The 23,794-nt window shown below is 73.9% G+C and overlaps 1 protein-coding gene across 1 annotated transcript; it reads left to right on the top strand.

The window, feature by feature from the left end:
- Positions 1 to 594: 594 nt before the first annotated feature.
- On the top strand, positions 595 to 23,038 carry SPTBN2 (spectrin beta, non-erythrocytic 2; the record flags this gene model as incomplete). The annotated part of the gene is made up of 35 exons (XM_082012376.1): positions 595 to 748; positions 2,912 to 3,063; positions 4,675 to 4,848; positions 5,533 to 5,624; positions 5,711 to 5,791; positions 6,025 to 6,140; positions 6,213 to 6,325; positions 7,492 to 7,679; positions 7,768 to 7,885; positions 8,841 to 8,999; positions 9,986 to 10,288; positions 10,376 to 10,529; positions 10,617 to 11,487; positions 11,565 to 11,702; positions 11,987 to 12,743; positions 12,840 to 13,042; positions 13,112 to 13,202; positions 13,279 to 13,425; positions 13,499 to 13,762; positions 14,337 to 14,561; positions 14,653 to 14,742; positions 14,821 to 15,075; positions 15,176 to 15,306; positions 16,473 to 16,677; positions 16,768 to 17,142; positions 17,666 to 17,910; positions 18,007 to 18,145; positions 19,112 to 19,196; positions 19,301 to 19,497; positions 19,591 to 19,742; positions 20,039 to 20,114; positions 20,231 to 20,442; positions 21,556 to 21,729; positions 21,820 to 21,862; positions 22,820 to 23,038. 35 exons carry the CDS (start codon positions 595 to 597, stop codon positions 23,036 to 23,038), a joined length of 7,098 nt encoding a protein of 2,365 aa, XP_081868502.1.
- Positions 23,039 to 23,794: the final 756 nt, after the last annotated feature.

Here is a 23,794-nt window from a genome sequence, read left to right as displayed (position 1 = left end):
CCCGCGCTAAGAGCATTAAACGGCCGGGAGGCGCCGCGGGGGGGGGGGGCTGCGGGGCTGGAGGACCCCCCCGGGGCTAGCGGGGGGGGTCCCCGGAGAGGAGTGGGGGGTCTCGGGGGGTCAGAGGTCACTGGGGAGGCTGGGGAGGGTCCTGGGGGGTCGCTAGAGGAGGTGTGGGGGGGTTCTCACGGGTGGGGGGGGTCTCCCGCACAGTTGAGGGGGGGTCTCTCACGGGTGGGGGGAGGTCCCGCCCAGTTTGAGGGGGTCCCTCAAGTGTCGGGGGGTCCCTCCTGGCCTTGGGGGATCCCTTAATGATCGGGGGGGGGGTCTCTCACGAGCTGGCGGGGGGGCCCGCACAGTTCAGGGGGGGTCCCTCAAGGACCCGGGGGGGGGGGGGTGCCCCTCCTGGGCTTGGGGGGTGCCCCACACAGCTCCCCGGGGGAGATGGGGGGGTCCTTCCCCCCTCCTACCGCTGCACCTGCCCCGCACCCCCCGGGGGCCCCCCCCCCCGGTGCCAGGGACCCCCTCCCCCGGTGACAGCCCCCCCCCCCCCCCGCCAGACCCCCGGGCCAGCCCCCGCAGCCCCCCAGGGCCATGCTGTCCCCCCCGGCTTACGACAGCCTGGAGCTGCCGCGGCCCTTCGGCGTCAACAGCCGCTGGGACGGGGCCGAGGAGGAGGAGGAGGAGGGCGACCATGAAGGCAGCTCGGCCCGACGCTTCGAGCGCTCCCGCATCAAGGCGCTGGCCGGTACGGGGAGGGGGCGCCCCCAAAAATGGGGGCTGGGGTGGGGGGCACCCCGACTGGGGAAAATACGGCGGGAAACCCAACCCGAGCCAAAACCAGGGGGGGCACCCCCAAAAAGGGGGTGGGCGCCTCCCAAAACCAGGTGTGACGCCCCCAAAAATGGGGCGGGCGCCCCCAAAAAGGGACGGGCACCTCCAAAAATGGGGCGGGCGCCCCCCGAAAAACCCCACGGGGCAGCCCAAAAAACGTGGGGGGCAGCCCAAAAACAGGGGGAGGGGAGCCGGGACACAGGGGGGAGCACCCCGAAACCCGGGGGGGGGGGGCAGGAGGATGGAGTTTGGGGGGCGGCGGCGCCGGGGCGGCCCCCCCTGCGCCCCGCCAAGCGCACACGCCGCCGGCGCCCGACGCGCGCACGTGCGAGCGCGCGACGCGTGAACGCGCGCCCCCGCGTAAGTACACACGCGTGTGCACGCACGCACACGCGTGTACGCACACGCGCACGTCGCGAGCCGCCCGACCTGTTTTCACGTAAATCCCGGCGCCGCCCTCGCCCGCCCAGCCCCACGGCACCCAGCCCCACGGCACCCAGCCCCACGGCCCCCCCGACCCCACGGCCCCCCCCCATGGCCGGCCGCCCCGCCGCGCCCCCCGCCGCCCCCCGCCGCCCCCCGGCCGCGCTCCCCGGCGTCCTCGAGGGACGCTTCAAGCAGCTCCAAGGTGAGACGGGGACGGGGCCCCCCCCGATGGGGATGGGACCCCCCCGGGGGACGGGGACCCCCCCAGAGCCCTCGGGGCCCCCCTGTCCTCGGTCCCCATTCGGTGACCCCTATAGGTCCCACCAGCCCCTATAGGGCTCCCTAGAGCCTGAAGGTCAACCCCAGCTCCCCCCACCCCGACCCTATAGACACCCCCCCCCATCCCTATAGCCTCCCCTGGCCCTATAGGTCCTGGCCAGGTCCCCCCCAGACCCTATAGGGCTCCCCACAGCTCTGCAGGTGCCTCCGGGGACCTGGGCGTCCTTCCGGACCCTATAGACACCCCCCCCACCTCGAGCCCTATAGGTGTTTTCCAGGACCCTATAGGCGTCCCTTGAGGGCCTATAGGTGCCCACCCCCCGGGTCCCCCCCAGACCCTATAGATCCCTCCAGGTTCTCATGAGCCTCCCTGAAACCACCGTGCACGCCCCCCCCCCCCCGCACACCTCCGCACCCCTAAACCGGCACACCCGAAGCTGGGGGGCACTGTGGGGGGGACCCCGGGGGTGGGGGGGGACCCAGGGGTCCAGGCGGGGACCCCCAGGTGTGGGGAGGACATGGGTCTGGGGACACACACACCCCCCCCAGCTGTCGGGGCTCACAGGTCTGGGGGGGACACCCCGGTGTCAGGGGGACCCCCAGGTGTGGGGGGGACACGGGGGCCCGGGGGGGATGCAGGGGTCTGGCCGCAGCCCCCCAACCCCCCCGAGACCCCACATGGCTGCCCAAGACCCCCCAACACCCCCTGGATCCCCCCCAAGACTCCCAACAGCCCCCCCAAGACCACCCATGGCCCCCCAACCACCCCAAGAACCACCTCAAGACCCCCCATAGCCCCTCAAGACCCCCGCCCCAGACCCCCCCCAAGCCCCCCAATTACCCCCCCCAAGATTCCCCCGGCCCCCTAACCCCCCCAAGACCCCCATGGCCCCCCAAACCCCCCAAGCCCCACCACAGCCCCCTAATCCCCCCCTCCACGCCCCCCCCCGGCTCCCCAAACCCTCCAATCCCCCCCCCAGCCCCCTAACTCCCCCCCCCCAAGACCCCTCACGGCCCCCCAAACCCCCCAATCCCCCCTCCCCTCCCCAAGACCCCCCACGGGCCCCCCACGGCCCGGCCCCAAATCCTCTTACCGCTAATCCCGGGCCGGCGCCGGGCGCGGCTGGCACGGGAAACCGAGCACCCCCCCTGCCTCCCCCCACCCCACAGCCGGGGGTCCGGACGCCTACGGCCCCTGGGGTGGGGGGACACCCCCCCATATCCCCGCCCCCCCCAGCCACGGGGCGCGTTCCGCAGCGCTCGGGTCCCGCCGACGTCTCTCCACGCCGCGGGGGTCCCGCCAGCCCCCCTGCCCCATCCCTGCGGGGGGCGGGGGGGGGTCCCGGCTGACGCGGCCCCCTCCCCTCCCCAGACGAGCGCGAGGCGGTGCAGAAAAAGACCTTCACCAAGTGGGTGAACTCCCACCTGGCGCGGGGGACCTGCCGGCTGGGCGACCTGTACAGCGACCTGCGCGACGGCCGCATGCTGCTGCGCCTGCTCGAGGTGCTGTCGGGGGAGCAGCTGGTGAGCGGGGACCCCCCACGCCCCCCCCCGACCCCGGGCTGAGCGGGGACCCCCCGCGCCCGCCCGCCCGCCCACCCCCGGGGTGGCCGTCGCCTTCCCCGCGACGGCCCGCCGCCACCTTCCCGGGGATTTGGGGTCTTTGGGGCGTACGGTGCTGGGGGGAACGGCGCCGGGACGCCTTCTCCGGGACCCCCCAGGCACCCCCAACCTGGGGTCCCCAAGCCACGACTCCTTCCCCAGGACCCCAACACCCAGGACCCCGAGGAATCCCCTTCCCCAGGACCCCTTCCCCAGGACCCCCCAGACACCCCCAACCTGGGACCCCCAAGCCACGACTCCTTCCCCAGGACCCCCCATACACCCCCAACCCAGAACCCCTTCCCCAGGACCCCCCAGACACCCCCAACCTGGGACCCCCAAGCCACGACTCCTTCCCCAGGATCCCAACACCCAGGACCCCCAGGAATCCCCTTCCCCGGGACCCCAACCTGGGACCCCTTCCCCAGGACCCCCCAGGCACCCCCTTCCCTGGGACCCCTGAGCCACAACTCCTTCCCCAGGACCCCAAAACCCAGGAATCCCCTTCCCTAGGACCCCAACCCAGGACCCCTTCCCCAGGACCCCTCAGATACCCTCTTCCCAGGGACCCCCAACCCAGGACTCCTTCCCCGGGACCCCAATACCCAAAACCCCTTCCCCAGGACCCCCAGCCACCCCTTTCCCTGGGACCCCCAGCCCAGGACCCCTTCCCCAGGACCCCAACACCCCGGACCCCTTCCCCAGGACGCCCCAGACACCCCCTTCCCCAGGACCCCAACACCTGGGGCCCCTTCCCTGGAACCCCCAGGCACCCTGTTCCCTGGGACCCCCAGCCCAGGACCCCTTCCCCAGGACCCCCCAGACACCCCCTTCCCCAGGACCCCAACACCTGGGGCCCCTTCCCTGGAACCCCCAGGCACCCTGTTCCTGGGACCCCCAGCCCAGGACCCCTTCCCCAGGACCCCCCAGACACCCCCTTCCCCAGGACCCCAACACCTGGGGCCCCTTCCCTGGAACCCCCAGGCACCCTGTTCCCTGGGACCCCCAGCCCAGGACCCCTTCCCCAGGACCCCCCAGACACCCCCTTCCCCAGGACCCCAACACCTGGGGCCCCTTCCCCAGAACCCCCAGGCACCCCGTTCCCTGGGACCTCCGAGCCACAACTCCTTCCCAGGACCCCAAAACCCAGGAATCCCCTTCCCTAGGACCCCAACCCAGGACCCCTTCCCCAGGACACCTCAGATACCCTCTTCCCAGGGACCCCCAGCCCAGGACCCCTTCCCCAGGACCCCAACACCCCGGACCCCTTCCCCAGGACCCCAACACCTGGGGCCCCTTCCCCGGAACCCCCAGGCACCCCGTTCCCTGGGACCCCCAGCCCAGGACCCCTTCCCCAGGACCCCCCAGACACCTCCTTCCCCAGGACCCCGGTACCCGTCACCCCCCTTCCCCGGGTCCCCGGCATCCAGGCGCCCCTTCCCCGGCGGCCGGGTGCCCCTCCCCGGGTGCCGCAGCCCCCGGGCGCCCCGGGCCGTGCGCCGGGGGTCCTGAGGCCGCCCCCGCCCCCCGCAGCCCAAGCCCACCAAGGGCCGGATGCGGATCCACTGCCTGGAGAACGTGGACAAGGCGCTGCAGTTCCTGAAGGAGCAGCGGGTGCACCTGGAGAACGTGGGCTCGCACGACATCGTGGATGGCAACCACCGCCTCACCCTCGGCCTCGTCTGGACCATCATCCTCCGCTTCCAGGTACCGCCGCCCCCGGGGGTCCCGCATCAGCCCCGGGGGTCCTGCACCAGCCATCGGGGTCCCTGCATCAGCCCCGGGGGTCTCGCATCAGCCCCGGGGGTCTCGCATCAGCCCCGGGGGTCCCTGCACCAGCCATCGGGGTCCCGCACCAGCCATCGGGGTCCCTGCATCAGCCCCGGGGGTCCCTGCACCAGCCATCGGGGTCCCGCACCAGCCATCGGGGTCCCTGCATCAGCCCCGGGGGTCCCTGCACCAGCCATCGGGGTCCCGCACCAGCCATGGGGGTCCCGCATCAGCCATGGGGGTCCCACATCAGCCGTGGGGTCCCGCGGCTGCCATCGGGGTCCCGTGGCTGCCATGGGGGTCCTGCATCACCCAGAGGGGTCCTGCAGCTGCTGTAGGGTCCCTGCATCTTCCACGAGGGTCCTGCATCTGCCACGGGGGTCCCACATCCACCGTGGGGGTCCCTCAACCCACTGTGGGGTCCCTACCTCTACGGTGGGGGTCCCCGCATCTGCTATGGGGGTCTTACAGCCACCGTGGGGGTCCCTGCACCCGCTGTGGGTCTGCGTGCCCACCCTGGAGCCCCCTGCCCCAGCCGGGAGCCCCCCCCCGCCCACCGCCCGCGTACCGCCCCAGCCGCGGGGTGGTCCGGGACCCCCCTCAGCGCGCGCCGCCCCCCAGATCCAGGACATCAGCGTGGAGACGGAGGACAACAAGGAGAAGAAGTCGGCCAAGGACGCGCTGCTGCTCTGGTGCCAGATGAAGACGGCGGGGTGAGCGGGGGGTCCCGGGGGGTCTGGGGGGGGTGTCCCGGGGGGCTGGGGGTCGCAGGTTGAGCCCTCACCCCGGCACCTGGCAGGTACCCGAACGTGAACGTGCACAACTTCACCACGAGCTGGCGGGACGGGCTGGCCTTCAACGCCATCATCCACAAGCACAGGTGGGGCGCGTGGGGGGCGCGTGGGGGGCGCGTGGGGGGCGCGTGGGGGGCGCGTGGGGGGCGCGTGGGGCGGGCGGCGCGGGGCAGCGGGCGCGCGGGATGCGGGACGCGGGAGGCGGGGCGCGGCTCGCGGGGCGCGCGACGGGGACGCGGGGCGGGCGCCGTGGGGCAGGGTCCGTGGGGCGGGCGCCGTGGGGCGGGCGCCGTGGGGCTGAGGCCGTCCCGCTGCCCAGGCCGGACCTGGTGGACATGGACGCGCTGCGACGCTGCAACGCGCACTACAACCTGCAAAGCGCCTTCAACCTGGCCGAGCGCGAGCTCGGGCTCACCAAGCTGCTGGACCCCGAGGGTGAGGAGGGGCCGGGGGGGCCGGGGGGGGGCCGGGGGGCCGCACTCACCCCCCACTCTCCGCTCCCCGCAGACGTGAACGTGGACCAGCCGGACGAGAAGTCCATCATCACCTACGTGGCCACCTTCTACCACTACTTCTCCAAGATGAAGGCGCTGGCGGTGGAGGGGAAGCGCGTCGGGAAGGTGACGGGCGGGCGGATGGACGGACGGACGGAGGGAAGGACGGAGGGAGGGGGAGACGGGCGGAGAGGTGGATGGGGGGCAGCTGGATGGAGGAAGAAGGTGAATGAGGGTCTAAAAGGATGGACGGACGGACGGACGAATGGGTGCGCAAATGGATGGACAGGCAGGCAAGGCAGGCAGACAATGGGCACCAAAAAGGATGGACAGACAGACAGACAGGCAGACGAATGGGCACCCAAATGGATGAACAGACAGACATGCAGATGAATGAGTGCCCAAATGGATGGACAGACAGACAGACATGCAGATGAATGGGTGCGCAAAAGGATGGACAGACAGACAGGCAGACGAACAGGCACCCAAATGGATGGACAGACAGACAGACATGCAGACGAATGGGCACCAAAAAGGATGGACAGACAGACAGGCAGACGAATGGGTGCCCAAAAGGATGGACAGACAGGCAGACGAATGGGTGCCCAAAAGGATGGACAGACAGACAGACAGGCAGACGAATGGGTGCCCGAAAGGATGGACAGACAGACAGGCAGACGAATGGGCACCTAAAAGGAGGGACAGACAGACAGGCAGATGAATGGGTGCCCGAAAGGATGGACAGACAGACAGACAGGCAGACGAACGGGTGCCCGAAAGGATGGACAGACAGACAGACAGGCAGACGAACGGGTGCCCGAAAGGATGGACAGACAGACAGACAGGCAGACGAACGGGTGCCCGAAAGGATGGACAGACAGACAGACAGGCAGACGAACGGGTGCCCGAAAGGATGGACAGACAGACAGACAGGCAGACGAACGGGTGCCCGAAAGGATGGACAGACAGACAGACAGGCAGACGAACGGGTGCCCGAAAGGATGGACAGACAGACAGACAGGCAGACGAACGGGTGCCCGAAAGGATGGACAGACAGAGGGAGAGAGGAGGTGGGCGGCTGGACGGAGGGCAGGCCGAAGGGCTGGACAGACGGACGCGGAGGGAGAGGGAGAGGAGTGGCGGACAGACGGCCATCCGGGTGCCCGAGCCGGGGGGACAGACGTCCGGCTGGCGAGAGGGGGACGGACGGCGGCCCCCCGGAGGGCCGTCGGGACAGACGGCCGCGCGGGGAGCCGGAGGATGGACAGACGGCCGTCCGGCGGGCGCCGCAGGTGCTGGAGGCGGCGCGGGAGGCGGAGGAGCTGGTGGGGCGGTACGAGGAGCTGGCGGGGGAGCTGCTGGGCTGGATCGCACGGACCATCCTCGCCCTCAACGACCGGCAGCTGGCCGGCGCGCTGCCCGGCGTGCGGAACCAGCTCCACGCCTTCAACACCTACCGCACCGTGGAGAAGCCCCCCAAGTGAGCCCCCGCGCCCGCCCCCCCCCGCCGCTGCCCCCCCGCCGCCGCCGGGGGGGCTGAGCGGCGCCCGTCCCCCCGCCCGCCCCAGGTTCGTGGAGAAGGGCAACCTGGAAGTGCTGCTCTTCACCGTCCAGAGCCGGATGCGGGCCAACAACCAGAAGGTCTACGTGCCGCGCGAGGGGAGGCTCCTCTCCGACATCAACAAGGTGGGAGGGCGCGGCGGCGCGGGGACGGCTGGCGGGGATGGTGTCGCGGCACGGGGACGGCGTCGTGGCGCGGGGACGGCTGGCAGGGATGGTGTTGCGGCGCGGGGATGGTGTCGCGGCACGGGGATGGCGTCGTGGCGCGGGGACGGCTGGCAGGGATGGTGTTGCGGCGCGGGGATGGTGTCGCGGCACGGGGATGGCGTCGTGGCGCGGGGACGGCTGGCAGGGATGGTGTTGCGGCGCGGGGACGGCTGGCGGGGATGGTGTCGCGGCGTGGGGACAGCGTCATGGCGCGGGGACGGCTGGCACGGACGGCTGGCGGGGATGGTGTCGCGGTGCGGGGATGGTGTCACGGTGCGGGGACGGCGTCGTGGCGCGGGGACGGCTGGTGGGGATGGTGTCACGGCGTGGGGACGGCTGGCAGGGACGGCGTCGTGGCGCGGGGACGGCATCGCGGCGCGGGGACGGCGTCGTGGCGCGGGGACGGCTGGTGGGGATGGTGTCGCGGTGCGGGGACGGCGTCGTGGCGCGGGGACGGCTGGCGGGGATGGTGTCGCGGCGCGGGGATGGCGTCGTGGCGCGGGGACGGCTGGCGGGGATGGTGTTGCGGTGCAGGGATGGTGTCACGGCACGGGGACGGCTGGCGGGGACGGCGTCGTGGCGCGGGGACGGCTGGTGGGGATGGTGTCACGGCACGGGGACGGTGTCGTGGCGCGGGGACGGCTGGCACGGACGGTGTTGCGGTGCGGGGACGGCGTCGTGGCGCGGGGACGGCTGGCGGGGATGGTGTTGCGGTGCAGGGATGGTGTCGCGGCGCGGGGACGGCTGGTGGGGATGGTGTCGCGGCGCGGGGACAGCGGCACGGGGACGACTGATGGGGACCGGTGTCGTGGTGCTGGGACGGCTGGCGGGGACGGCGTCGCGGCGTCGGCTGACGGCGCCGCGTCCCGTCCAGGCTTGGGAGCGGCTGGAGAAGGCGGAACACGAGCGGGAGCTGGCGCTGCGCACCGAGCTCATCCGGCAGGAGAAGCTGGAGCAGCTGGCGGCGCGGTTCGACCGCAAGGCAGCCATGCGGGAGACCTGGCTGAGCGAGAACCAGCGCCTCGTCTCCCAGGTGCCGGCCGGCGGCGCGGACCGGGACGGCGGGGGTCCCACGCCCCGCCGCCAGCCCCCGAGCGCCCTGGGGACCCGTGGGGTTCGGGGGTCCCACGCCCCGCCGCCACCCCCCGAGCGCCCCGGGGACCCGCGGGGTTTGGGGGTCCCACGCCCCGCCGCCACCCCCCGAGCGCCCTGGGGAACCGTGGGGTTCGGGGGTCCCACGCCCCGCCGCCACCCCCCGAGCGCCCCGGGGACCTGCGGGGTTCGGGGGTCCCACGCCCCGCCGCCAGCCCCCGAGCGCCCCGGGGAACCGTGGGGTTCGGGGGTCCCACGCCCCGCCGCCACCCCCCGAGCGCCCTGGGGACCTGTGGGGTTTGGGGGTCCCACGCCCCGCCGCCACCCCCCGAGCGCCCCGGGGACCTGCGGGGTTTGGGGGTCCCACGCCCCGCCGCCAGCCCCCGAGCGCCCTGGGGACCCGCGGGGTTTGGGGGTCCCACGCCCCGCCGCCACCCCCCGAGCGCCCCGGGGACCTGCGGGGTTTGGGGGTCCCACGCCCCGCCGCCAGCCCCCGAGCGCCCCGGGGACCTGCGGGGTTCGGGGGTCCCACACCCCGCCGCCACCCCCCGAGCGCCCCGGGGACCTGCGGGGTTCGGGGGTCCCACGCCCCGCCGCCACCCCCCGAGCGCCCCGGGGACCTGCGGGGTTCGGGGGTCCCACGCCCCGCCGCCAGCCCCCGAGCGCCCTGGGGACCCGCGGGGTTCGGGGGTCCCACGCCCCGCCGCCAGCCCCCGAGCGCCCTGGGGACCCGCGGGGTTCGGGGGTCCCACGCCCCGCCGCCAGCCCCCGAGCGCCCCGGGGACCCGCGGGGTTTGGGGGTCCCGCGCCCCACTGACCCTGGCGACCCGCGGGGTCCGGGGGTCCCACCGCCCTGGGGGTGACGGGGGGTCCCCTGGGGCGCAGGGGCCGTCCCTGCCCCGCGCTCAGGCCTCGCCGCCCCCCCAGGACAACTTCGGGACGGACATGTCGGCGGTGGAGGCGGCGGTGCGGAAACACGAGGCCATCGAGACGGACATCGTGGCCTACAGCGAGCGGGTGCAGGCGGTGAGCGCGGTGGCGGCCGAGCTGGAGGCCGAGCGTTACCACGACATCCGCCGCGTCCTGACGCGTCGCGACAACGTGGTTCGGCTCTGGGATTTCCTCCGGCAACTGGTGGCCGCGCGCCGCGAGCGGCTGCTGCGGCACCTGGAGCTGCAGAAGATGCTGCGGGACCTGGCGCACCTCACCGACTGGATGGAGGAGATGAAGGTAGCGGCGCGGCGGCGGCGGCGGCGGCGGCGGGCGCGGCGGCCGGACCCTGACGTCGCCGCGTCCCCTCGCTCCCCGGTGCCGCAGGGCCGGCTGCAGTCGCAGGATCTGGGGAAGCACCTGCGCGAGGTGGACGACCTGCTGCAGATCCACGCGCTGGTGGAAGCCGACATCGCGGCGCAGGCGGAGCGGGTGCGGGCGGTGAGCGCGGCGGCGCAGCGATTCGCCGGGCCCGGCGAGGGTGAGTGCGGCCGGGGCACCCCGCGGCCCCTGGGACCCCCGGGGCGGCCGGCGCACCCCCTCAGGGACCTGCCGGGGGTCCCCGCAGGCTACCGGCCCTGCGAGCCGGCGGCGGCGCGCGAGCGCGTGGCCGCGCTGGAGCTGCGCTACCGGGAGCTGGCGGAGCTGGCGGCGCAGCGCCGGGCTCGGCTGGAGGAATCGCGGCGGCTCTGGAAATTCTTCTGGGACGCCGGGGAGGAAGAAGCCTGGATGCGGGAGCAGGAACGGCTCCTCTCCTCCGAGGACGTCGGCCGGGATCTGACCAGCTCCCTGCGCCTGCTGAGTCAGCACGACGCCTTCCGCGGCGAGCTGAGCGGGCGCGCGGGGCCGCTGGAGCAGGCGCTGGCCCGGGGCCGGGGGCTGGCGGCCGAGGGCCGTCTGGGGGCGGCCGAGGTGGCCGAGCGGGCGCGGGAGACGGAAGGACGCTGGCGGGCGCTGGCCGAGCTGGCGGCGGAGCGCGAGCGACGCCTGCGGGAAGCCGCCGGCTTCTTCCAATTCCAGGCGGAGGCGGCGGACGCGGAGGCCTGGCTGGAGGACGCCCTGCGCCTGGCGTCCAGCCCGGAGCTGGGCCACGACGAGTATTCCACCCGCCGGCTGGCCCGGCAGCACCGCGAGGTGCAGGAGGAGGTGCGGAGCCACCGCCCCGCCATCGACGCCCTGCACCAGCAGGCTCGCGCCCTGCCGCCCGCCTTCGCCGACGCTCCCGGCGCGGCCGGGCGGCTGCCGGCGCTGGAGCGGCGGTACCGGGAGCTGGCGGCGCGGGCCGAGCGCCGGCGGCAGGACCTGCAGGACGCGCTGGGCCTCTACACCATGCGCCGCGAGGCGGACGCCTGCGGGCTGTGGGTGGGCGAGAAGGAGCAGTGGCTGCGCGCCCTGCGCGTCCCCGACAAGCTGGAGGACCTGGAGGTGGTGCAGCAGCGGTGAGCGCCGGCGCCGGCCCCCCGCCCCGGCGCGGCGCGGCCCCCGGCGCGGGCTGAGCCCCCGTCCCCGCCCGCAGCTTCGAGACGCTGGAGCCCGAGATGAACAACCTGGCGTCCCGCGTGGCCGCCGTCAACCGCATCGCCGACCAGCTGCTGGCCGCCGACCGGCGCAACCAGGACAGCGTCCGCGCCACCCGCGAGCAGCTCAACGCCGGGTGGGTGGCGGGCGCTGCGGGCAGGGTGCTGCGGGCGGGCAGGGACGTGGCGGGCAGGGATGCTGCGGGTAGGGACGCTGCAGGCAGGGATGCTCCAGGCAGGCAGGGACGCTGCGGGCAGGGACGCTGCGGGCAGGGGGACGCTGCGGGCAGGGGGACGCTGCGGGCAGGGACGCTGCGGGCAGGGCCGGGCACCGCGGGCGGGACCGCCGGGCAGGGTGTCCGTCTCCGGGCGCGGCGGGGGCAGGCGCGTCCCCGCTGACGCCGCCGCCGCCGCCGCGCAGGTGGGAGCGGTTCCGCGCGCTGGCCGACCAGAAGAAGGAGGCGCTGACGTCGGCGCTGAACGTCCAGAACTACCACCTGGAGTGCGACGAGACCACGTCCTGGATGCGGGAGAAGACGAAGGTGATCGAGTCGACGCAGGGCTTGGGCAACGACCTGGCCGGCGTCACGGCGCTGCAGCGCAAGCTGTCGGGCGTGGAGCGCGACCTGGAAGCCATCCAGGGCAAGGTGCGGGATTTACGAGCCGAAGCGGAGAAGTTGGCGGCCGAACAGCCGGAGCAGGCGCCCGTCATCCTGGCTCGGCTGTCGGCCGTGGAGGCGGTACGGGACGAGCTGTGCCGCGGCCTGCGGCGGCGCGAGGAGTCGCTGGGGGAGGCTCGCAAGCTGCAGGGCTTCCTGCGGGACCTGGCCGCCTTCCAGGCCTGGCTGTCCCGCACCCAGACGGCCGTGGCCTCCGAGGACGTGCCGGCCACCCTGGCCGAGGCCGAAAGGTTGCTGAGTCAGCACGAGAGCATCGGCAAGGAGATCGCCCACTACGGCGACGACTACCGCAGCACGCGAGCCGTGGGCCGGGAGGTGACGCGGGGACAGACGGACGCGCAGCACGTCTTCCTGCACCAGCGCCTGGAAGCGCTGGACACGGGCTGGGAGGAGCTGGGGAGGATGTGGGAGAACCGCCACCACCTCCTGTCCCAAGCCTTCGCCTTCCAACTCTTCCTCCGCGACTCCAAGCAGGTCGAGGGGGTCCTCAGCACCCAGGTGAGCGGCCGGCCCCGCGAAGCCGGCGGCGCCGGCCGGGGGCACCCCGGGGTGCCGGAGGGGCGGCGGTGACGCCCGCTCCGGCGCCCGGCGCAGGAGTACGCCCTGTCGCACACGGAGATGCCCGGCACGCTGCCGGGAGCCGAAGCCTCCGTCAAGAAGCACGAGGATTTCATGGCCACCATGGAGGCCAACGGGGAGCGCGTCCAGGGGCTGGTGGCCGCCGGCCGCAAGCTGGTAGCCGAGGGCAGCCTCCACGCCGACAAGGTGCAGGAGACGGTGGATTCGGTGGAGAGCAGGTGAGGGGACGCCCCCTCCCGCGGCGCCGGCGGCCCCGGCGCAGCCCTCACCCCTCGCCCTCGCCGCAGGCACCGGCGGAACCGGGAGGCGGCCCAGGAGCTGCTGGGGCGGCTGCGGGACAACTGGGAGCTGCAGCGGTTCCTGCAGGACGGGCAGGAGGTGAGCGGCATCCCGGCGGGAGCGGGGCCGGCGCCGGCACGCGGTGACGGCGCCGGCCCCGCTCTGCCGCCGGCAGCTCACGCTCTGGATCAACGAGAAGATGCTGACGGCGCAGGACGTGTCCTACGAGGAAGCGCGCAACCTGCACACCAAATGGCAGAAGCACCAGGCCTTCGCCGCCGAGCTGGCCGCCAACAAGGGCTGGCTGGAGAAGATGGAGAAGGTGGGGCCGCGGCGAGGCCGAGGCGCCGGGACCCCCGCCGGCGCGGCCCCGCTGACGCCGGCGTCCCCGGCAGGAGGGCCAGCAGCTGGCGTCGGCGAAGCCGGAGCTGGGGACGGTGGTGACGGAGAAGCTGGCGGCGCTGCGGGGGCTGTGGGACGAGCTGGAGTCGACCACGCGGACGAAGGCGCGGCGCCTGTTTGACGCCAACCGCGCCGAGCTGTGCGCCCAGTCCTGCGCGGCGCTGCGGGGGTGGCTGGCCGGCGTGCACGCCCAGCTGCGCTCCGACGACTACGGCAAGGACCTCACCAGCGTCAACATCCTGCTCAAGAAGCAGCAGGTCCGGCGGGGGGACGGGGTCTGCGGGAACGGGGGTCTCCAGGGGATGGGGGTCTTCCAGGGGAGGGGGTCTGCAGGGACGGGGGTCTCCAGGGGATGGGGTCTGCCAGGACGGGGGTCTCCAGGATGGGGTCTGTGGGGATGGGGGTCTCCAGGGGAGGGGGGTCTCCAGGGAACGGGGTCTGCCAGGACGGGGGTCTCCAGGGGATGGGGGTCTCCAGGGAATGGGGGTCTTCCAGGGGAGGGGGGTCTCCAGGGAATGGGGTCTGTGGGGACGGGGGTCTCCAGGATGGGGTCTGTGGGGACGGGGTCTGTGGGGACGGGGGTCTCCAGGGGACAGGGGTCTCCAGGGGAGGGGGTCTGCCGGGACGGGGGTCTCCAGGATGGAGTCTGTGGGGATGGGGGTCTCCAGGGGATGAGGGTCTGCAGGGAATGGGGGTCTCCAGGGGACGGGGTCTGTGGGGACGGGGTCTGCCGGGACGGGGGTCTCCAGGGGCGGGGTGCACGGGGACGGGGGTCGGCCGGGGAGGGGGCGCGGGGGCGCCCGGCGCGGGGTCCCTCACGCGGCCGGGCAGATGCTGGAGCAGCAGACGGCGGTGCGGGAGAAGGAGCTGGAGGCGATCCGGGCGCAGGCGCGGGCGCTCGGCCGGGAGGACGCCCGCGCGGCCGGGGCGCAGCGGCAGGTCCGCGCCGTGGAGGAGCAGTTCCTGGGGCTGCGCGAGCCGCTGCGCCAGCGCCGCCGAAAGCTCCTGGCCTCCCGGGAGGAGCACCAGTTCCACCGCGACCTGGAGGACGAGATCGTGAGTGGGCGCGCGGTGCGCCGGACGGGGACCCCCCGGGACCCCCCCGGCATTCCCTGACCCCCCCTCCCCGCCCGCCGCCTCCCCCCAGCTGTGGGTGAAGGAGCGCAGACCCCTCGCCGCGTCCACCGACCACGGCAAGGACCTGCCGTCCGTCCAGCTCCTGATAAAGAAGAACCAGGTGGGCGCGGGGAGCCGGGGAGGGGGCTCCGCCGCCCCCCGCCCGCGCTCACCGCCGCGTCCCCCTTCCCGCCGGCAGACGCTGCAGAAGGAGCTGCAGGGCCGCGAGCGGCGGGTGGAGGAGCTGCTGGGGCGGCGCGGGGGGCCGGGGGGTCCGGCCGAGCGGGCGCTGGAGCTGCGGGAAGCCTGGCGCGAGCTGCGGCTGCAGGCGGAGCTGCGGCACCGGCGGCTGGAGCGGGCGCAGGCGGCCCAGCAGTTCTACCGCGACGCCGCCGAGGCCGAGGCGTGGATGGGCGAGCAGGAGCTGCACATGATGTCGCAGGAGAAGGCCAAGGTACGGCTCCCCCCCGCCCCGGCGCGGCGCGGACCCCCGGCGCGGCGCGGACCCCCGGCGCGGCGCGGCCGCCCGCCCTGAGCCGCCGCCGCCGCCGCAGGACGAGCTGAGCGCCCAGGCCATGGTCAGCAAGCACCTGGTGCTGGAGCAGGCGCTGCGGGACTACGCCCGCGCCGTGCAGCAGCTGTCGGCGCAGAGCCGCGACATGGTGGCCGGCGGGCACCCCGAGAGGTGGGTGGCGCGGCCGCCGGCGGCGTGCCGCGGGGGTCGCGTCCTCCCCGAGGGCCGCCGTCCCCGCCGGCATCACCCCGCGGAGACCCCGTGTCCCCCCGCCACCCCCCGGCCCCACACGCGTCACCCCATGGGGACCCCGTGTCCCCCCCAGCCCCACATGTGTCACCCCATGGGGACACCGTGTCCCCCCCAGCCCCACGTGCATCACCCCACAGGGACACCGTGTCCCCCCGCCACCCCCCCAGCCCGACACGCGTCACCCCATGGGGACCCCATGTCCCCCTGCCACCCCCTGGCCCCACATGTGTCACCCCATGGGGACCCCATGTCCCTCCCAGCCCCACATGTGTCACCCCATGGGGACACCGTGTCCCCCTGCCACCCCCTGGCCCCACATGTGTCACCCCATGGGGACCCCATGTCCCCCTGCCACCCCCTGGCCCCACATGTGTCACCCCATGGGGACCCCATGTCCCTCCCAGCCCCACACGCGTCACCCCATGGGGACCCCGTGTCCCCCCCAGCCCCACATGTGTCACCCCATGGGGACACCGTGTCCCCCCCAGCCCCACGTGCATCACCCCACAGGGACACCGTGTCCCCCCGCCACCCCCCCAGCCCGACACGCGTCACCCCATGGGGACCCCATGTCCCCCTGCCACCCCCTGGCCCCACATGTGTCACCCCATGGGGACCCCATGTCCCCCCCAGCCCCACTTGTGTCACCCCATGGGGACACCGTGTCCCCCTGCCACCCCCTGGCCCCACATGTGTCACCCCATGGGGACCCCATGTCCCTCCCAGCCCCACATGTGTCACCCCATGGGGACACCGTGTCCCCCTGCCACCCCCTGGCCCCACATGTGTCACCCCATGGGGACCCCGTGTCCCCCCCAGCCCCACATGCATCACCCCGCGGGGACCCCATGTACCCTCACCCCTTCCCGGCCCCACACGCGTCACTCCATGGGGATCCCGTGTCCCCCCGCCACCCCCTGGCCCCACACACGTCACCCCATGGGGACCCCATGTCCCCCCCAGCCCCACACGCATCACCCCGCGGTGACCCCGCGTCCCCCCGCCCCTCCCCTCCCCACGCCCGCCGTCCCCCCGGGGCCGCGTCCCCCCGGTGCTGCCGGCGCTGATGCCGGCCGCGCCCGCAGCGAGCGGCTGACGCTGCGCCAGGGCCAGGTGGACAAGCTCTACGCCGGCCTGAAGGAGCTGGCGGGCGAGCGCCGCGCCGCGCTGCAGGAGCACCAGCGGCTCTGCCAGCTCAAGCGCGACGTGGACGACCTGGAGCAGTGGATCTCGGAGCGGGAGGTGGTGGCCGCTTCCCACGAGCTGGGCCAGGACTACGAGCACGTCACGGTGCGGGGCCGGGGCGGGAGGGCGCGGCGGGGGGCGTCCCCGCGCCCCCTCCCCGCCGTCGCCGACGCGCCGCCGTCCCCTTCCCGGCAGATGCTGCGGGATAAGTTCCGGGAGTTCTCGCGGGACACCAGCGGCATCGGGCAGGAGCGGGTGGACGGCGTCAACGGGCTGGCGGACGCGCTGATCGCGGCGGGGCACCCGGAGAACGCCACGGTGGCCGAGTGGAAGGACGGGCTGAACGAGGCTTGGGCCGACCTGCTGGAGCTGATGGACACGCGGTCGCAGATGCTGGCGGCCTCCTACGAGCTGCACCGCTTCCACCACGACGCCCGCGAGACCCTGGCCCAGGTGCGGCACAAGCAGAAGCAGCTGCCGGACGAGGTGGGCCGCGACCTGAACACGGCCGAGGCCATGCAGCGCATGCACACCGCCTACGAGCACGACATCCAGGCCCTGAGCGCCCAGGTGAGCCGCGCGGCGCGGCGCGGCATGGCGCAGCATGGTGCGGCATGGCACGGTGCAGGATGGCGTGGCGCGGGACGGTGCGGGATGGCGCGGTGTGGCACAGCGCGGCACGGTGCGAGATGGAGCGGCGCGGCACAGCGCGGCACGGCGTGGTGCGGTGCAGGATGGCGTGGCGCGGGACGGTGCGGCACGGCGCGGCGCAGTGCGGCACGGTGCAGGATGGCGTGGCGCGGGACGGTGCAGGATGGCGCGGTGCGGCATGGTGCGGCACGGTGCGGGATGGAGCGGCGTGGCACAGCGCGGCACGGCGTGGTGTGGCACAGTGCAGCACGGTGCGGGATGGCGTGGTGCGGCGCGGCGCGGTGCGGCATGGTGCGGCGCGGTGCGGCACGGTGCGGGATGGTGTGGCACGGCGCAGCACGGCGTGGGACGGCAGCGCGGCATGGCGCGGTGCGGCACGGTGTGGGACGGTGTGGCGCGGGATGGCACGGCACGGCGCGGCCTCACGTCCGCGCGCCCGCAGGTGCACCAGGTGCAGGAGGACGCGGCGCGGCTGGAGAAGGCGTACGCCGGGGAGAAGGCGGCCGACATCCGCCGGCACGAGCGGGCGGTGAGCGAAGCCTGGGCCGAGCTCCGCGGCAGCAGCCAGGACCGGCGCCGGCTGCTGCTCGACACCGTCGACAAGTTCCGCTTCCTGCGCGCGGTGCGCGACCTGCTGCTCTGGATGGACGGCGTCCGCCTGCAGATCGAGGGCCAGGAGCGCCCGCGGTGAGGGGGGCCGCGCCGCCGGGGCGGGGGGCGCGTGCCGGCACGGCGGCGGCGGCGCCGCGGGGAGGCTGACCGCGGCGCCCGGCCCCGGCGCAGGGACGTGTCCTCGGCCGACCTGGTGATCAAGAACCACCAGAGCATCAAGGCGGAGGTGGAGGCGCGCGCCGACAGCTTCGACGCCTGCGTGGCCATGGGCACCGCGCTGCTGGACAAGGGCCACTACGCCGCCGACAAGGTGGGGCCGGCCCCATGTCCCCATCCCGTGTCCCAATCCTTGTCCCCGCGTTCCCGTCCCCGTCCCTGTGTCCCCATCCTTGTCCCCACGTCCCCATCCTCATGTCCCCGTCCCTGTCCCTGTGTCCCTGTCCCCATCCCCGTGTCCCAATCCTTGTCCCCACGTCCCCATCCCTGTGTCCCTGTCCCCATCCCTGTGTCCCCATCGCTGTCCCCATGTCCCTGTCCCCGTTCCCACGTCCCCGTCACCACATCCCCGTCCCCATCCCGTGTCCTAATCCTTGTCCCCATGTCCTCATCCCCATGTCCCTGCCCCTGTCCCTGTGTCCCTGTCCCCATCCCTGTGTCCCCATCCCCACGTCCCCGTCCCTGTCCCTGTGTCCCATGTCCCCATCCCCGCGTCCTCATCCCCGCGTCCCCATCCCTATCCCTGTGTCCCTGTCCCCATCCCTATGTCCCCATCTCCATGTCCCAATCCTTGTCCCTATGTCCCCATCCCTGTGTCCTTGTCCCCATCCCTGTGTCCCCATCCCTGTGTCCCCATCCCTGTGTCCCCGTCCCCATCCCTGTGTCCCCGTCCCCATCCCTGTGTCCCCGTCCCTGTCCCTGTGTCCCTGTCCCCATCCCATGTCCCTGTCCCCATGTCCCCATCCCCGCGTCCCCATCCCCACGTCCCCATCCCTATCCCTGTGTCCCTGTCCCCATCCCTATGTCCCCATCTCCATGTCCCAATCCTTGTCCCTATGTCCCCATCCCTGTGTCCTTGTCCCCATCCCCACGTCCCTGTCCCACGTCCCCGTCCCACGTCCCCGTCCCACGTCCCCGTCCCCGTCCCCATCCCATGTCCCTGTCCCCGTGTCCCCATCCCATGTCCCAATTCTTGTCCCCATATCCCCGTCCCCGTCCCCGCGTCCCCATCGTTGCCCCCGCGTCCCCGCGCCGCGCACTCACCCCCCGCCACCCCCAGATCGCGGAGAAGCTCTCGCAGCTGCGGGAACGCCGCCGGGACATCGGCGACCGCTGGCAGGAGAAGATGGACTGGCTGCAGATCGGTGAGCGCGGGGCGGGGGGCGGCCCCCCCCCAGCGGGCCGGGGGTCCGCCCGGTGGGCCCGGGACCCACGCCGCGTGCCCCCCCCGCCCCGTATCTCCCCGCAGCGCTGGAGGTGCTGATGTTCGGGCGGGACGCCAGCATGGCGGAGGCCTGGCTGGCCAGCCAGGAGCCGCTGGTGCGCTCGGCGGAGCTGGGGAGCAGCGTGGCCGAGGTGGAGAACCTCATCAAGCGCCACCAGGGCTTCCAGAAAGCGGCCGCCGCCTGGGAGGAGCGCTTCGCCGCCCTGGAGCGCCTCACCACGGTGAGGGGGGGGCGCGGGGAGGGGACCCCCCCGCCGCCGGCACGCTCGGCGCGGGCGCCGGACCCCCTCCTTCTGCGTGTGGCCCCCCCACAGCTGGAGGAGAAGGAGCGGCGCCGGCGTGAGGAGGAGGAGGCGAGGAAGAAGCGGCCCCCCACGCCCCCCCCGGCGCAGCCCGAGGCGGGGGGCGTCCCGCCGTCGGTGCCCCCCGACGCCCGGAACGGCGTGGGGCCCGGCGAGCCGCAGCGGTGAGGGACGGGGGTCTGGGGGGCACATGGGGGTCTGGGGGGCTTGGGGGGGTGGGGCCATGGGGGATGTGGGGTCCTGGGATAAGGGGGGATATGGGGGTCCCGGGGGGGGACACGGGAAATGAGGGGACGGGGGGGACTTGGAGGGAAGGGGGGGGGACATGGGAGGCAGCGCCAGGCCTGAGGGGACATCGGGGTCCTGGGGAGGGAGGGGACGCGGTGGGGGACACGCAGGGAGGGCCCGGGGGAGGCAGGGGGGTCCCCAGCCCCTCACCCACCCCCGCGCCCCCCCCCAGGGCCCCGGCCCTGCAGAGCCTCCAGCCGGAGGCACCGGCCGTCAACGGGATCTGCCCCGACAGCGCCGCGATCCAGGTAACCCCCCCCCCGCGACGGGGGGACCCCCCTGCCGGGGGGGGGAGCTCCCCGCCACCTCTGTGTACCCCCCCGCCCCGTGGGTGGGCACCCACTCCCCCCCGTGCCCCCCGCAGGTGCCGGCGGCACCGGGACTGACCAACGGGGCTGGGGAGCGGGGGCCCAGCCCGGGGGGCTCCCCCCGGGGGCGCCAGGGGGGGGTCCCGGCCCCCGACCCCGCCCATGCGGCCACGCTGCCCCCCCGTGCGCCCCCCGCCCCCGAGAGCCTGGAGGGGGGGCTCTGCCGCAAGCACGAGATGGAGGCCCAGGGCAAGAAGGCCCCTAACAGGTGAGGCCACGCCCCCGGACACACCCACGCAGGCCACACCCTCCCCGGACACACCCACGCAGGCCACACCCCCAACGGGACACACCCCGTTCACGCCCATCCCACGTGCCACCACCCTGACCCCGCCCATAGGGACACGCCCCTGCTAAGCCGCACCCCACGGCCACGCCCTCTCTGCGGCCACACCCCTTCCTCCCGGCCCCTCCCTTAAACGGGCACCGCCCCCGCTCCCTGCGGCGCTGGGGGTGCCCCCCCACGGGTCTGGGGGTGTGTCCCTCCTCCCCGGTACCGTGCGTGTCCCCCCCCCCGAGCCGTGTCCCCCCCCCCGGAGCCGTGTCCCCCCCCCCGAGCCGTGTCCCCCCCCCCGGAGCCGTGTCCCCCCCCCCGAGCCGTGTCCCCCCCCCCGAGCCGTGTCCCCCCCCCGAGCCGTGTGTCCCCCCCCGGAGCCGTGTGTCCCCCCCGAGCCGTGTGTCCCCCCCCCCCCGAGCCGTGTGTCCCCCCCCACGGAGCCGTGTCCCCCCCCCCCGAGCCGTGTCCCCCCCCACGGAGCTGTGTCCCCCCCCACGGAGCCATGTGTGTCCCCCCCCACGGAGCCATGTGTGTCCCCCCCGGAGCCGTGTGTCCCCCCCACAGAGCCGTGTGTCCCCCCCCGGAGCCATGTGTCCCCCACGGAGCTGTGTGTGTCCCCCCCCACAGAGCTGTGTGTCCCCCCACAGAGCTGTGTCCCCCCCACGGAGCCGTGTCCCCCCCCCACAGAGCCGTGTCCCCCCCACAGAGCCGTGTTCCCCCCCGGAGCCATGTGTCCCCCCCACGGAGCTGTGTGTGTCCCCCCCCACAGAGCTGTGTCCCCCCACGGAGCCGTGTCCCCCCCCCACAGAGCCGTGTCCCCCCCACAGAGCCGTGTCCCCCCCTCCAGAGCCATGTGTCCCCCCCACAGAGCCGTGCCCCCCCCACAGAGCCGTGTTCCCCCCAGAGCCGTGTGTCCCCCCCCCACAGAGCCGTGCCCCCCCCCACAGAGCCGTGCCCCCCCCCCCAGAGCCGGGTGTCCCCCCAGAGCCGGGTGTCCCCCCCCACGGAGCCGTGCCCCCCCCTCACCCCGTGCCCCCCCCGCAGGTCCTGGCAGGGCGTGTACTGCGTGCTGCGGGGGGGCCGCCTGGGCTTCTACAAGGACGCCAAGGGGGCGGGCGCGGGGGTCCCGTACCACGGCGAGCCCCCCGCCAGCCTGCGCGGCGCCCGCTGCCACCCCGCCCTCCACTACAAGAAGCGCAAGCACGTCTTCAAGCTGGGGTAGGGGCGGGGGGCAGGGGGGGCTGGGGGGGTATGGGGGGGGCGGCGGGGGGCTGGGGGGCGCGGGGCGCTGAGCATGCCCCCCCCCAGGCTGAGCGACGGCAAGGAGTACCTCTTCCAGGCCAAGGACGAGGTGAGCGCCGGGTGGGGAGGGGGCACGGCCGGGGGAGCCCCCTCGCGCGCCCCGACGCTGGGGCCCTCCCACGCCCACTCCCACGCCCACTCCCACCCGCTCATGCCCTTGCACACCCTCTCAGGGCCTCCCACACCCCTCCCACGCCCCCTCACACCCTCCCACACCCCTCCCACGCCCACTCACATTCTCGCACACCCACTCCCACGCCCACTCACACCCTCCACGCCCACTCCCACTCTCACACACCCACTTCCACACCCACTCACACCCTCTCGCACGGCCACTCACACCCTCACACGCCCACTCACACCCACTCATGCCCTTGCAAACCCTCTCAGGGCCTCCCACACCCTCCCACACCCACTCCCATTCTCCCACACCCACTCCCACGCCCACTCACACCCTCCCACGCCCACTCCCATTCTCACACACCCACTCCCACGCCCACTCACACCCTCCCATGCCCCCTCCCTCTCCCACACCCGCTCCCACACCCACTCCCACGCCCACTCACACTCTTGCACACCCCCTCCCACGCCCACTCACCCACTCCCACACCCACTCACACTCTTGCACACCCCCTCCCACGCCCACTCACCCACTCTCACGCCCACTCACACTCTTGCACACCCCCTCCCACACCCACTCCCACCCTCCCATGCCCCCTCCCTCTCACACACCCACACCCACTCCCACGCCCACTCACACCCTTGCACACCCCCTCCCTCGCCCACTCACACCCTCCCACGCCCCCTCCCTCTCACACACCCCTCCCACACCCACTCCCACGCCCACTCACACTCTTGCACACCCCCTCCCACGCCCACTCACACTCTCGCACACCCCCCCCACACCCACTCCCACCCTCCCACGCCCCCTCCCCCTCCCACGCCCCCCCCACGCCCCCCACGCCCCCCCCGTGCCCGCCGCGCCCGCAGCCGCCCGTCCCCGCAGGCGGAGATGAGCAGCTGGCTGCGGGCCATCCAGGCGGCGGCCGCGCCGGCGGCGGCGCCGGGGCCGCGGGAGGCGGCGGCGGGCGCCAAGGGCGTGACGCGGGCCATGAGCATGCCCCCCGCGCCGCCGCCCGCCGAGGGTCCCGCCGCGCCCCGCGCCCGCGAGGGCAAGGAGAAGGAGCGCGAGAAACGCTTCAGCTTCTTCAAGAAGAACAAGTAGAAGCCGGGGCGACGCCGGGCCGCGACGGAGGGACGCGGCGGGGGGACGCGGCGGGGGACGCGGCGGGGGGACGCGCCCGGGGTCCCCCCGCGCCCTCGTGCCTTCCCGCCCCGGGGCCCCCGCGGCCCCCCGCGTCCCCGTGATGTCCTCGCGCGGCCCCCGCCCCAATAAAGGCACCGTAGAGACGCGGCGGGCCCCCGAGTGCGCCGGCGGGGCCGGGGCGGGATTGGGAGGGGGATTGGAATGGGGTGAGGATGGGCTGGGGACTGGGATTGGGAATGAGCTGGGACCGGATGGGATTGGGATTGGGGTGGGGATGGGAAGGGATGGGAATTGGAGGGGATGGAGATGGGGTGGGAATTGGGAAGGGATGGAGATGGGGTGGGAATTGGGAGGGGATGGAGATGGGGTGGGAATTGGGAAGGGATGGAGATGGGGTGGGAATTGGGAGGGGATGGAGATGGGGTGGGAATTGGGAAGGGATGGAGATGGGGTGGGAATTGGGAAGGGATGGAGATGGGGTGGGAATTGGGAGGGGATGGAGATGGGGTGGGAATTGGGAAGGGATGGAGATGGGGTGGGAATTGGGAGGGGATGGAGATGGGGTGGGAATTGGGAAGGGATGGAGATGGGGTGGGAATTGGGAAGGGATGGAGATGGGGTGGGAATTGGGAGGGGATGGAGATGGGGTGGGAATTGGGAGGGGATGGAGATGGGGTGGGAATTGGGAAGGGATGGAGATGGGGTGGGAATTGG

This window comes from Phaethon aethereus, assembly GCF_964289735.1.
Source record: "Phaethon aethereus genome assembly, chromosome: 37".
Classification (NCBI taxonomy): Eukaryota; Metazoa; Chordata; class Aves; order Phaethontiformes; family Phaethontidae; genus Phaethon; species Phaethon aethereus.
This window is presented reverse-complemented; position numbering and strand designations above follow the sequence as displayed.